Source organism: Cloeon dipterum, chromosome 1 (assembly GCF_949628265.1).
Source record: "Cloeon dipterum chromosome 1, ieCloDipt1.1, whole genome shotgun sequence".
NCBI lineage: Eukaryota > Metazoa > Arthropoda > Insecta > Ephemeroptera > Baetidae > Cloeon > Cloeon dipterum.
The window spans coordinates 37,730,256-37,743,805 of NC_088786.1; the positions used below are offsets into that span (position 1 = coordinate 37,730,256).

Sequence of the window (13,550 nt, forward strand, 5' to 3'; positions counted from 1 at the left end):
TCGACTGATTTTTCTACAGAAAAGCGAAGATTATTAATTTAATTGCCTCTCTGAACTATTTTCATTTCATTTTAGTCTAGGTAATGTTCAAATTAAATTACTTTTTGCCGTTTTTCAAATCAAAGCTGAGTCAAGCCAGATCAAGCTTGTGTCAAGCACGTCGGAACAATAATTATTTCGCCTGAGTTCGTGTTTCGTTAAAAGTGTATTTATAGAAAAATTTAGTAAGTTTTAATTGTTTAATTAACTCGTTCGAGCACTCAAGCTCATGCAGCATGATCGCGCGCGCTTACTATGTTTCATTCGCTGGCCGCGCCGTGGCGCGTGCGTCGCGCCACACTGCCAGCTGCCGGCGAGGCTTGCTGTGTTTTGAAAACAAACATCGAAACATGACGGTTGGGACGCCAGTAGAAAGGACCGTCGGCCTCGTTTTCGGAGTTTCGCGATGGACTGAGTGCACCAACGGATCATTAAACGGATGATGGATACTGTACAAGGTAAGGACTTGTTATTTTCTTGGGTTTAAGCGCGGGGGTTAGCGGCAAAAATTCGCTTAAGTTCGGCTTGTGTTGGTTTTTTACCAACCAGCAAGAACCGTAAAATATTGATAAATGGGATAAATTTACACATGGAGAACTCAAAATTGTCTACCAATAAACACTTCTTGGTAGGATAGGGCATTTTGAACATTCATTCGTCCCATGAAACCGAGAAGAAGTGTAAAACGTTAGCGGAAATTGCGAGTCTCCCATAACTTTTATCGTCATCTGTAGTTTGTTCAAACTTTTGGTGGCTTCTCACGCTTTTCCGCTCACTTTTACTCATAGTCTCTCGGTCTGATGGGAAGGATCAAATCAATACATTTGTCTTTTATGCCCTATGTATATTTATCCTACCAAGAATTCTAATAATTGGTCGGAAAGTGTGAGTTCTTCAAAGTCAATTTCTGTGTGTTTATCGGTTTTTATCAACTCAAAGGTTTAACGGATGAAGCAATTTTCCTGAAAAATCATTCATTGTGTTTTTGCATGTCACCTAAAACATTGCTTTTAAAAATTACCGTTTTAGATCGAGATTTAATTTACGACTTTATATATTCAAAACATTAAACGGTTGTTTAATTGTCGTGGATATCTATGTTTGTTGTTATTTGTGTTCCCATTTCAGGAGGCAGGAGTGTGCATGTAAAAGTATTTGCTGGAATGTCGCTGCTGTGTGAACAACGTCGATCTGTCGTCGGACATCCTCAGATGGACGAAAATATGGGATGCACAACAACTGGACTGTGCCTCTTTATGTAGGTAATTTATAATTATTATCGAAATAAATTTCCAATTTTAGCCATATTTTTGCGAATTTAACCAGTAAATATGCAGACGATTTTCTTCTTTTAGAACACTCGGAGTGTCAATGAACATTGAAATGCATGAATTACGAAATAAAATAATATAACAGCTGCATGTTAAATATTATTGCGGACTGAAGTTAAAGTTTCTTAAATTTTTAATGCTATTTTTACTAGGATAATTTGAAAATAATTTTAAATATTTGAATTTTACCATGCTTTTTTGACTAATTTCATTATTAGCAGAGTCTGTGTCAATAAATATGTTTTTTAAATGCAGTGATTAAATTTTTTTAGCAACGTTTAGCGTTCTTTTGCGGAGGCTGGCAATTTTAAACATGAAGTTTGCTGTAATGCTTAACATCTCCTGCGCTTTTTTTATATTTTTCACAAATTCATGGCGGTGGCTCACGTGACCCAAAATTTACCTGCTCGGCGCAACGGCTGGCTGAGACCTCTGCATTTAAACGTTAGAGTGTAAACCGTTAAATGAGTAATATTGAATATGGGTACTTCTCCGCATAGTAATTTATTTTTATGTTATTTTCTTCGCAAGATTTGTTTTAAAAAAATTTATCCTTCACGTTTGTATTCAAAAAGCGAGTGAATAAGGAGCGAACGGCTTAAATCAAATATGCGTTTAGTCCCACCATTTAAAACGCACTTCAAATCTGAATACTAATTTAATAAGGTTTTCAAATTAAATGAGAGAGTGGCAGCGCTTTATTCTGGGTTTTGGGTGTCTGCGCTCTTTGTGCGCGGACCAGAGCGTGCTGGAAGACACCGCTGCATTTGGCGTTGGAGCAGCTGACGAGGCCGCCTTTGCGCTTTTCCTGACCGCCTGCCACGAACTCGAGCCGAAAACGGTTCTGGAAGCGGTCAAGCTTGCCCGAGCTGAATAATTCGGTTCAAAATGCGAAATGCGCACCCTTGTTGTGGGTGCTGGTTGCTCCACAGACTATTTCTGTGGAGCAGACTATTTCTATAAATAAAATAATTTATTCATTTACAAAAATCATGAGAAACCATTCCACCGCCAATTCTGGAGATTTAACAACCAGAATTGAAAATCCGCCAGGGTTCCGAATTTCCACCATCCAGTTTTAACACACCCGGGAATTTTCCAGGCTAAAAAAACCAATAACACCCCAAAAAACACCCCCTATTTTACCCAAAACTTGATAAATTACATTATAATATCCTTAATTAATTTACTGAACTCATAATTGAGCTAGTGTTATTTATCAGGAGGAATAGAATAGAAGAAAAAATGTGGCCAGTATTTGCTACTGCAAGTGTCGTACGTAGGTTAATATCGTGAGCGAGTTGCTTCGTGTTAAGTTTTAACTTTGCAGAAAATTTGAAAGTGAATGATTTTTTATTTTCAAAATATTCCACTTGAATTTTAACTCGAAAAAAATCGAATTTTCTTCAATTTCGTAATTTTTTCAATTCATAATCTTTGGTACTAAACATAACAATTGCAAAAACTTCCCAATGTTGGACTCATCTCGACCTGCCCTGACTAGCTGAAAGATTTAGAATTTTAGAGGTTTCATGCACCCATCCCCTTTCATCCCCATAACTTCAGTTTTGATTGTAAGCGACGACCGCTCCTGGCGCCGCTCACTTACATTTTTAAAGCTGTATCTCAACTTAGGGGTGGAAAGCAAACACCCCTTAACCCTTCAACTACTAAGAGGAGGTCAAGGCAAGTCTAACGGTTGGTAGTTCTTCCAATTCTGACGGTTAGAACCCGAGATTTGGAGGTGCAAAGAACCTAAAAACACGAAAAATAGGAATTAAACCAATTTCTTGATTTTTGCAACTCCAAATCTCGGGTTTTTATCCGTCACAATTGTAAAAACTACCAATCAGTAGACTCATCTCGACCTCCTCTGAGTAGCTGAAAGGTTTAGGGGTGATTGCACTCCACCCCTAAGTTGCCTAGAGCTTGAAAGATGTAACAGTGAGCGGCACCAGAAACAGCCGTTGCTTACTATCAAAATTGAAGGTATTGGGATGAAAGGGGTTGGGTGCATGCAACCTCTTAACCCTTCAACTGGTCAGAGGAGGTCATGATGACTCCAACGTTGGGTAATTTTTGCAATTTTTATGGTTAGAACACGAAATTTGGAGGTGCAAAGAAACCAAAATCACTTAAAAAAGGAATAATTCAAATTCCATTAATTTTTCAACTACAAATCTCGTGTTCTAACCTTCAGAATTGCAAAAACCACCAACCATTAGACTCGTCTCAATCTTCACTAACCAGCTAAAGTGTTAAGGGGGTGCTTACCCCCAGCCCCTTTCAACAACAGAGCTACAATTTTGATACTAATTTTTTTAAATGCTTCTTCTGGGCTTAAAAATATTTTAAACTATATAAAACTCCTTCTTAATCACCTTCTTTGAACACTAAAAATATATTTAATTAAATGCAAATTAAAGCAATAATTGAAACAAGTAATTCATTTTGCTCTAGATTTTCGTTTTAATTTGCATTTAATAAAATATATTTCTTCTGTTTTGAATGAAAAACGTGGTGGTAATTTAGAAGGAGTTTTGGATAGCTTAAATTACTTTAAAGCCCAGTGCAAGCATGTTAAAATTTTTATCGCAATTTTAGCTATAGGGTTGATAGGAGAAGGGGTTACACACCCCTTTAAATCTTAGATGGTTAGTGGAGATCGAGATGAGTCTAACAGTTGGTAGTTTTTGCAATTCTGAGGGTTAGAACCCGAGATTTGGAGTTGCAAAAATCACGAAATTGGAAAATTTATTCCTATTTTTCGTGTTTTTGGTTTCTTTGCAACTCCAAATCTCGGGTTCTAAGCAACACGATTGCAAATACTACCAACCGTTTTACTCGACTTCCTCTGAGTAACTGAAGGGTTTAGGGGTGTTTTCGATCCACCCGTAAGTTGCCATCACCCTTTAAACTCTAAAGATTCAACAAAGAGCGGCGCCAGGAACAGTTGTCGCTTACTATCAAAATTGGAGCTATGGGGATGAAAGGGAATAGGTGCAGGCAACCCCTAAATCCTTCAGCTGATCAGAGGATGTCATGATGAGTGTAACGTTGGGAAATTTTTACAATCTTAATGGTGAGAACATGAGATTTGGAGGTGCAAAGAAACCAAAATCAACTACAAATCTCGAGTTCTAACCGTCAGAATTGCATTAACTACTCACCGTTAGACTCGTCTCGACCTCCACTAACTAGATTAAGTGTTTAAGGGATGCTCAGCTCACCCCCAACCCCTTAGCTACAATTTTGATAAAATTTTAACTTTCTTCCATTGGGCTTGAAAATGTTTCAAGCTGTCCAAAACTCCTTTTTTAAATTAACTCCAAGTCTCTTGATTAAAAACTAAATTAATATATTTTATTCAATGCAAAATTTCGAAAAATCCAGAGCCATAAAATGTTTTAATTTTTTAAAATTATTTTCGATTTTAAAATTAATAAAAAAAATTTTAGTGTTGAAAGAAGAGACGTGGTGATAATTTAGTAGGAGTTTTGGATAGCTTAAAAATTTTTTTGAGCCCAGCAGAAGCATGTAAAAAAAATTCATTAAAATTGTAGTTAAGGGACTGAAAAGGGTTATGGGTAAGCATCCCTTAAATACTTAATCTAGTTAGAGGAGTTCGAGACGAGTCTAACGGTTGGCAGTTTTTGCAATTATGAAGGTTAGAACCCTAGATTTGTGTAGTTGAAAATTAATGGAATTTGAATTATTAATTTTTTTCGTGATTTTGGTTACTTTGCACCTCCAAATCTTTGGTTCTAACCATAAAAATTGCAAAAATTACCCAACGGTGGACTCATTCTGACCTCTGACCAGCTGAAGGGTTTAGAGGTTGCATGCACTCATCCCCTTTCATCCCCATAGCTTCAATTTTGATAGTAAGCGACGATCGTTCCTGGCGCCGCTCACTGTTACATCTTTAGAGTTTAGAAGGTGATGGCATCTTACGGGTGGATTGAAAACACCCCTAAACCCTTCAGTTACTCAGAGGAAGTCGAGACGATTTCAACGGTTGTTAATATTTGTAATTGTGATGCTTAGAACCCGAGATTTGGAGGTACAAAGAAACCAAAAACACGAAAAATGGCATTATACCAATTTCTTGATTTTTTCAAGTTCAAATCTCGGGTTCTAACCCTCAGAGTCGCAAAATCAACGAACTGTTAGACTCATCTTGGTCTCCATACTTACCAGCCAAGATGTTAAGGGGGTGTTTACCCCCATTCTTTTTCAATCCCATACCTAAAATTGTGATAAAAATTTTAACACGCTTGCACTAGGCTTAAAAATGTTTAAAGCTATTCGAAAAACCTTCTTAATTACCACCGCGTCCCATCATTCAAAACAGAAATAATATATTTTATTAAATGCAAAATAAAACAAAAATTTAGAGCTATTTAGAATGTTTTACATTTTATTTTACTCAGGTATTGTTTTAATTTGCATTTAAAAATATTTTTTAGTGTTTAAAGAAGGGATTTAGAAGGAATTTGAGATAGTTTTGAATATTTCTAAGCCTTGTGGAATCGTGTAAAATTTTTTTTTATCAAAATTGAAGCTATAACGTTGAAAGGGGATGGGGTACGCACCCCTTAACACTTAAACTACTCAGAGGAGGTCGAAACGAGTTCAACAGGCGAAATTTTTTGCAATTCCGACGGTTATAACCCGAGATTTGTAGTTGAAAAAATTTGCGAAATTTGAATTATTAATTTTTTTCGTGTTTTTGGTTTCTTTGCACCTCCAAATTTTGTGTTCTAACCATAAAGATTGCAAAAATTACCCGATTTTGGACTCATCTTTACCTCCTCTGACCATCTGGAGGGTTTAGAGGTTATGCATGCACTCATCCCCTTTCATCCCCATAGCTTCAATTTTGATAGTAAGCGACGATCGTTCCTGGCGCCGCTCACTGTTACATCTTTAGAGTTTAGAAGGTGATGGCATCTTACGGGTGGATTGAAAGCACCCCCAAACCCTTCAGTTACTCAGAGGAAGTCGAGACGATTTCAACGGTGGGTATTTTTTGCGATTGTGATGCTTAGAACCCGAGATTTGGAGGTACAAAGAAACCAAAAACAAAAAATGGAATTATTACAATTTCTAGATTTTTGCAACCCCAAATCTCGGGTTCTAAAACTCAGAATTGCAAAAAATACCCACCGTTGAACTCGTTTCGACCTCCTCTAAGTAGCTGAAGGGTTCAGGGGTGATTTCTCTCCACCCCTAAGTTGCCTAGAGCTTTTGAACAATGTAACAGTGAGCGGCGCCGGAAACGGTCGTTGCTTACTATCAAATTTGAAGCTATGGGGATGAAAGGGGATGCGGGTGCATGCACCTCCTCAACCCTTCAGGTGGTCAGAGGAGGTCAAGATGAGTCCAAATTAGGGTAATTTTTGCAATTTTATGGTTAGAACCAAAGATTTGGATTTGCAAAAAACTCGAAATTTAAGAAATTCCGATTTTTTCGAGTTAAAATTGAAGTGGAATATTTTGAAAAAAAATCCATCACAATCAATTTTACTGCAAAGGTAAACTTGTCATGGAGCAACTCATTTTTCCCTCTTATATTCTATTTTATTCTGATCAAATACTGTTGCACAATCATGAGTTCAATTAAGTAATTAAGGATAAAATACTAAAGATGAGAGCAAGTTGTGGGTGAAATAGTGGGTTTTATTAATTTTTCAGCCCGAAAATCCCGTTTTTTTTAAACCGGGTGGGGAAAATTCGGATTCCTGATTTTACTCTTTCAATAATTTTAATAATAAAAATTTGTCTTCAGGTCTGAAGGTTGAGTACGAGATTCCGAACCGTGCCAACTCGATGAATGACGACTTTTTGCTGGACTTGCAACACAAAAGTAGGTTCATATTAAAGCAATACCTTCAGCCGTATATTAATCTATCTGTAAATTTACAGCTTCCACGGAAACCAGTGTCTCGACGAGGTATGCAGCAGATATGCCAGTCCGGAGGCCTGACTGCTCAACAGGACAGTAAGAAGCTCTTCCTGCACACACAGGCGCTCCTCGTCGGCAAGGTGCTCCTCGTCGGCAATGTGCTCCTCGTCGACCAGGCGCTCCTTGCCGACCAGGTGCTCGTCCTCGTCGACAAGGTGCTCCTCGTCGACCAGACGCTGCTTGCCGACCAGCCGCTTCTTGCCGACCAGGCGCTCGTCCTCGTCGGCAAGGTGTGCTCCTCGTCGACCAGACGCTGCTTGTCGACCAGGCGCTCCATGCCGACCAGGTGCTCGTCCTCGTCAACAAAAGTTGCTCATCTCTACTCGTCAACTCCCCAGATGTGGTGAAGATAACAATATATATGTATTTCATATGTTCGTATATTAATCAATAAATTTACGCAAAAAAAAATAAAAAATTATCAGAAATTTTTTTCAAAAAATTCCTAAAATTTTCAAAAAAATCAAAAATGCTAGAAAAGTGCCCTGAGAGTACCAGGGCCATTTTTGAGAAAATTTGACGTCAAGCTTGAAACAAGCTTATATCAGCGGACATTATCAAGACTGATGTCAAGCTTGACGTCAAGTAAGAGTCAAGCTTGACGTGCTTGACGTTCAAGCTTGTATCAAGCTTCAATCAACGTTGACTGGTTACTAGGGGTGTGTGTTCTGTTCTCTCTCCCGCTGCAGCTGCACAAGCAACAGAAATGGTAAGAATAGCTTTTTAAACTCTCATTCGAGTTCCTGTCCTTAATTTATATACAAGATAAAAATATAAAAAAACGTGGCTGCTATTCATTTCGAGTTTGGTTTTAGTACATTTAAACAGCCAAGCGTCCCAGTTCACTTGGTGCGCGTGCAATATATTTTTTAATTTGTGATGATTGTGCATAATTGGGTCAGCGGGGGCGGCCGGTTCAAGTTATTGTTGTTTATGTTCGCAGAATTTTGCTGTTAGAACTAACTCGCAATTGGGGGGACAAAATTTCAGGGTTTTCCTGACGAGATTACGATCGCATTAATAATTGTTCTGTACCGATGTGTAATTTTCGAGCGCCCACAGGAGAGGCAGCGCAAGAGCCAAGATCCTCTCTCGCGAGCGCGCGCGACCTTCTCGCACACGCACACATTCGCTCTCCTGACGAAACGCGAGCAAGAGAGTAATTCTCTCGCTCCCCCGCTCGTCCCTTTAGATTGCCAAGCTGCGCTCTCGCCGCTATCATCGTCTTCCTTCTCGACAAATTTTGTCCGCCCCGCACCCCTTATAACGTCGATTATGGCGAGAGGAACAGTCTTTTCGACCTCGTGAGAGAGGCAAAGCACAACTTTGGCAGCCCCTGCGCTGCGTTGCTGACGAAAATCGAGCAAAATTCACGATGGTTTGATGTGAAAATTATATCTGGCAACATTTTGTGACCAATTACGACCCGATCCCTCATTCAAATTTTTATAAGAACGAATGTGAGGATTAAAAAACGTCAGTTTTGAAATTTCCTGAAAAAGAATAACGCAGGAAAAATAAAAATAACTGTTCTTTTTCCGCTCTTTCTGGCACTTTTCAGAATATATTGCGATAATTTTGAACACTCACCATGTTCGGGTTGTGGCTTGTGGTGCAGTGGCGTGCAGGGGAGGGGGTGAAGGGTGTTTCGGTTCTGTGGCGCACGTTTTGCCAGAGCGCCGAGCGACAGAGCCAACATTTTTGTACCCAATATATAAATTAAATTTTACGCTTTTCGACACAAAAATAGATTTTTCTTCAACCGTTCGTCCCATCAAAGATCCCTCGTTGGAAACGTCTTGGTCTTGGTTTCAACCTACCTTTTTCAGGGTAATCAACCTAACCTCCGCCCCGAAAATATAACTCTCGGCGGTAACTCACCCGACGGACCGGAGGTCGGAGGGTTGGAGCAGCCAGGAGCGCCGCACGCAGCTTTGTCCATCAATACTAACTTGCGGTGCCGTGGGGTTGAATTTTTTCGAGACACGGCCCGCCCTTTGCAGAGCACGAGTTGACTTGCTGATTACCATATTGTGATATCGGTCAATATAGGCAAATGGCACCAATTTTTGCATTAGTAGTGCACCCTTGGTGTGGCGATTCTTACTTTCAAAAAATTATTTCTGCTGAATTTCCTGAAATTTCGGAAATTTTGACAACTTTTGCCGACAATCCGCTAGCTTCAACTCGATCCGCGCACCTTTCTCGACGCACGTGTTCCTATTTATTTATATTTTTTAGCATTTTTATTGCTTACTTGAAATTTTTGTGCAGGTCAGTTTAGTTCAAAAAAGCAGAGAATATTGGATCAAAAGGTTGCCTAATAATTTTGTTTCTGCCTCTCATCCTCGTTACCACGAGAAATATTTCTGCGCCTCAAATCAAATGTTATTTTCCTCTTATACGCTTCACTTCTTGCTAAAAAATCTTGATATCATTTTTGCTTACAGGAGCCACCCAAACTCTTGAACCTGGCTATCAAAGCTCTGGTTGACAACATCGACAACTACGACAAGGACCTTGTTAAGACTATTATTGGTAAGCAAAGACAGATCAAAAAATTGTATGACTAAACAAAATTTCAAAATTTTTTTGCTTTTAAATTTCCATGAAAAATTATTGGAACAGAATGTCAGATGGACAGTAATACTTTTTAAATATTTTCATTTAAGAACTATTACCAGTAGTCCGTTGACTTGAATTTTTAAGGCAATCAAAGGATTGTCAAAGTGATGGGAGTTTTTATTCAGCAATTCTAGTATCTAATACACTCGTTATCTATAGTGTCAGTGATGGCAAAGAGAATGGCAATTAGTTCTTTGTAGCGTTTCAAATGACCTCTGTGGAGGCGAAATGATGGCCACGTTGGCCCCATGGTATCCGCTCAGCGGTGTTCTTGGCCATTCAATGAACAGAAGCTTAAAAAAAATTATATGACGTTAAAACTGTATCACAATAATCAAATTAATTGAAGAACTGATTAATTTTCAGGACCATTTCGACAGAAAATGCTTAAAGAAATATTAGAATTGGTAGAGAACCATCGTTTGAAATGCGAATGTCAAGAGAATCACCTTGAAAAAATCTGGGCTCTTCTGCCTTTCCTGATCAACTCTCAAATCTACACAAAACTTGACACCCGTGATATAGAATTCATGTACTGCCCTCTCTCTACTGTGACCAACTCTCGTTTTCAAGAGGTAAATGCATGAATTAAATACTTAATTACAAAATACTTATAATTACGATTTCAGTTCATCAGGTGTTTGGGGGCGAACACTCCTAACCTGAGGGAATTAAAAATCTATGGACCAACCGTCAATGGAGAATATTCGCTTCAAGAACGCGAATTGAATTCGATTATTCAGCTGAAGAATTTGGCCATCCTTGAGATACATAACGTACATGTTACACTGTCAGGAATTTACGGAATTACTAGCGAATGCGAAAAATTGGATCGCATCTATGCTCGTAAAGTTAGAATTGACGTGGACCTCTCATGTGCCGCCTTCGGAGATGACTTTGCGTACGTCTACATAGACGCGCGAGAATTTTACCTTGGGTGGATGTCCCTGAACATGGAGCGTACGATTCCAACATGGAGATTGAAATATAAAGATAATACGCATTACATTAATTTGACACTCAAGCCAAAAACGAATCAAGAGTTATTTCTTTTAGCAGAACGGTTTGCTGAGAAACTAAAGGAAATACAGGTTAGACTTTATTTACGTAATATTTTATATTTACTACCATCAAGTAATTCTAAAAATTAATTGTTATCTTAATATTTCAGATTATTTCCACTGACCTGGAGGATTTTGAAGAAATTGACGAATTTCCGCACCTTCCACAAATAGAGAGCGCATGGATTGAATGCGGCAGCAAATCGGCGCACGTTTTAAGGTGCTTCCTGAAAAGAAACGGAGAGAGTCTGCAGGAGTTGTCTCTACAGGGTGTTGGTATCAAGGAGAAGATGGCCTTCAGCGAAATCTTCAACTTCTGCCCTAACCTCCAGTGGTTGGAATTATATCGATGCACATTGTCTGCGAATGACGCACCAGTTGATGCGATGCAACAACTGAAACGATTTTCATGGTACTCTTCAAACGAGTAAGATATTCCCACCTTTTAAGATGTTCCATGCTTAACATTAAGTAATTGACATTTTTTCCGTCGTTATGTATCTTGTTGTTTAATATCATTGCAGATTTGTCTCTGAAGAAGTCGCTTTTTCCAGCATTTTGTCTGCGCCACTTCTGGAAGAGGTCCACATTGATTTAACGAAAATTGACTTCAGCGACAACGCCACCATCATAGCTCGGATTCAGAGACGCGAAATCTTGAGTAATCTCAAGGGAATTCGTATGATTCGAACGTTGGATTATATTTCCGAGGATGAATATCCCTCTTACGTGGCGAGTTTCAATGAGTTAGATAACGCTCTTGAGTCAGTAATTTCCGCGGGACATTTTTAGTTATACAAAATGCATTATAGCATCATTCTTTTTTGTACATAATTAATATATATTAAAATTGTTCTATTCACATATTTTACACATTTTCTAAGTGACATCCTTTAGTAGCAAATGTTGAAATTTTGGAAATATTTCCCTAAATTTACTTGCTAAAAAAGGAGGTTGAAGCAGCCAACTAATTGTTATGTAGGGTACCTACATTCCGTCAAACAATGACCATTCTACAACACACAAATTTACACAACAGACTAATCACATTGTTTGACGAGCATATATAAACCGACGCGACGCAATTCAAAAGAGAGAATTCCTGCAGCAACCTAGACGACCGGACCATTCCTGATTGTGAGGACAAACTGGACGAGGAACCTGTAAGACGTAAAGATCGCCATCGCAGCAGGACGATGTAGCTTCCGTCCCCGATGTTGTCGATCGCACGCCTGGGCTTAAGCGGTACCACACTTCGGATGCTGCGCCCCGCTTCACCGAAGTCCCTGACGAACCCACTCGGACGCGTCCCGAGTCTTTATTCCGTCCCACTCTCCGAGCCTCACAATTCCACATTAATACAGCACGCAACCAAGTCTACACATTTCCGATGTCGTCCCATCTACCACAAGTCGCAGTCAACACACGCAGTAGAGCGTATTCCAAGACAGGAAACTGAAACAGGAAACAAGAATTCCTGCTTTTTCCTGGAATTCCGGCAGGACAGGAAAATATTTTTCAGGAACAGGACAAGACAAGAATTTTGTTTCAAAACAATTCCATTCTTGGTCTATTTTATATCAAATATACCTCATTTATAGACAGCATTACTTTTCATTTTGATACTGCCTTACAATGTTTACTTTCTTTCATGAACTATAAATATTTTCCAAAAAAACCTAACAATTATGACGATGTTTACAATTTTGCTCTAAAGCTTGAATTAAAATGCACAACTCTTTAATTATAGTCAGTGGTGTTCGAAAAAACAAGCGTTTTACGGAAACAATCAACTGTATCAAAAATTAACATTTTTTAGGGGTTTTCTGCAATTCTTTTTCATTTTAAGCACTATTTGAAATACTTTTTGTTGGATACTAAATTCTGTGCGGGGTGCATATTATTTTTTCCGTTTTGTTCATAAAGGGGAATTAGATGAATTAGAAATTATATTCTCTATCAAAATTTAAACACTTAGAAAATCTGTCAAATGGAAGTCTCAAATAATTAAAAGCAAACAAAAAACAGGTATAAATATTAATATGGAAGAATTAGAAGACCATTTTGTAAATTTGAATTAAATTAAAGAAAAAAAAAATAGGAAAAAAACAGGAACAGGACAGGACCGGAAATCCAATTTTGGAACAGGAACAGGACAGGACAGGAAATTTTTTTCCCGGAACAGGTCAGGACAGGAACAGAAAAACCTTTCTTGAATACGCTCTAACACGCAGCCAACAGCAACAACTTTAATAAAGTTCTTAATATAGGAAACCACTGCGCATCATAATTCCTTCCTATAGTTATATATTCACCTCTTTCCAGAACCATTTCAATAATGAGTGTGCGAATATGGGAGAAAATCAAAAGCTATCATATCTTCGCTGTTTTGCGGCAAAAGATTTGGGAAATCACAAAATGAGGTGCTGAAATATGGCAGAGGAAAACTTCTGTGGGGAAAAATGTATAAAAGGGGCGAATATGGCGGAAGAAAGCAAGCTTGGTACGTTTCGTTGCATATTGCCG

The 13,550-nt window shown here is 38.6% G+C and overlaps 1 protein-coding gene across 2 annotated transcripts; it reads left to right on the top strand.

The window, feature by feature from the left end:
- The first annotated feature begins 344 nt into the window (after nt 1-344).
- LOC135947987 (uncharacterized) lies at nt 345-7,742 on the top strand. 2 transcript variants are annotated; one of them, XM_065497016.1, is made up of 4 exons: nt 345-497; nt 1,168-1,301; nt 7,162-7,239; nt 7,299-7,742. In XM_065497016.1, exons 3-4 carry the CDS (start codon nt 7,207-7,209, stop codon nt 7,683-7,685), a joined length of 420 nt encoding a protein of 139 aa, XP_065353088.1. In that variant the 5' UTR covers nt 345-497; nt 1,168-1,301; nt 7,162-7,206; the 3' UTR covers nt 7,686-7,742. The 2 variants fall into 2 exon arrangements, with proteins under 2 accessions (XP_065353088.1, XP_065353087.1); XM_065497015.1 differs by having other exon boundaries at nt 1,168-1,297; nt 7,299-7,739.
- The last annotated feature ends 5,808 nt before the right edge of the window (nt 7,743-13,550 follow it).

Excerpts from the sequence above, each read along its gene's own strand:
- LOC135947987 (XM_065497016.1), top strand. The coding sequence starts at position 7,207 with ATGACGACTTTTTGCTGGACTTGCAACACAAAA. Across the intron at positions 7,240-7,298 it reads GCTGGACTTGCAACACAAAA|CTTCCACGGAAACCAGTGTC; the intron begins GTAGGTTCATAT and ends GTAAATTTACAG.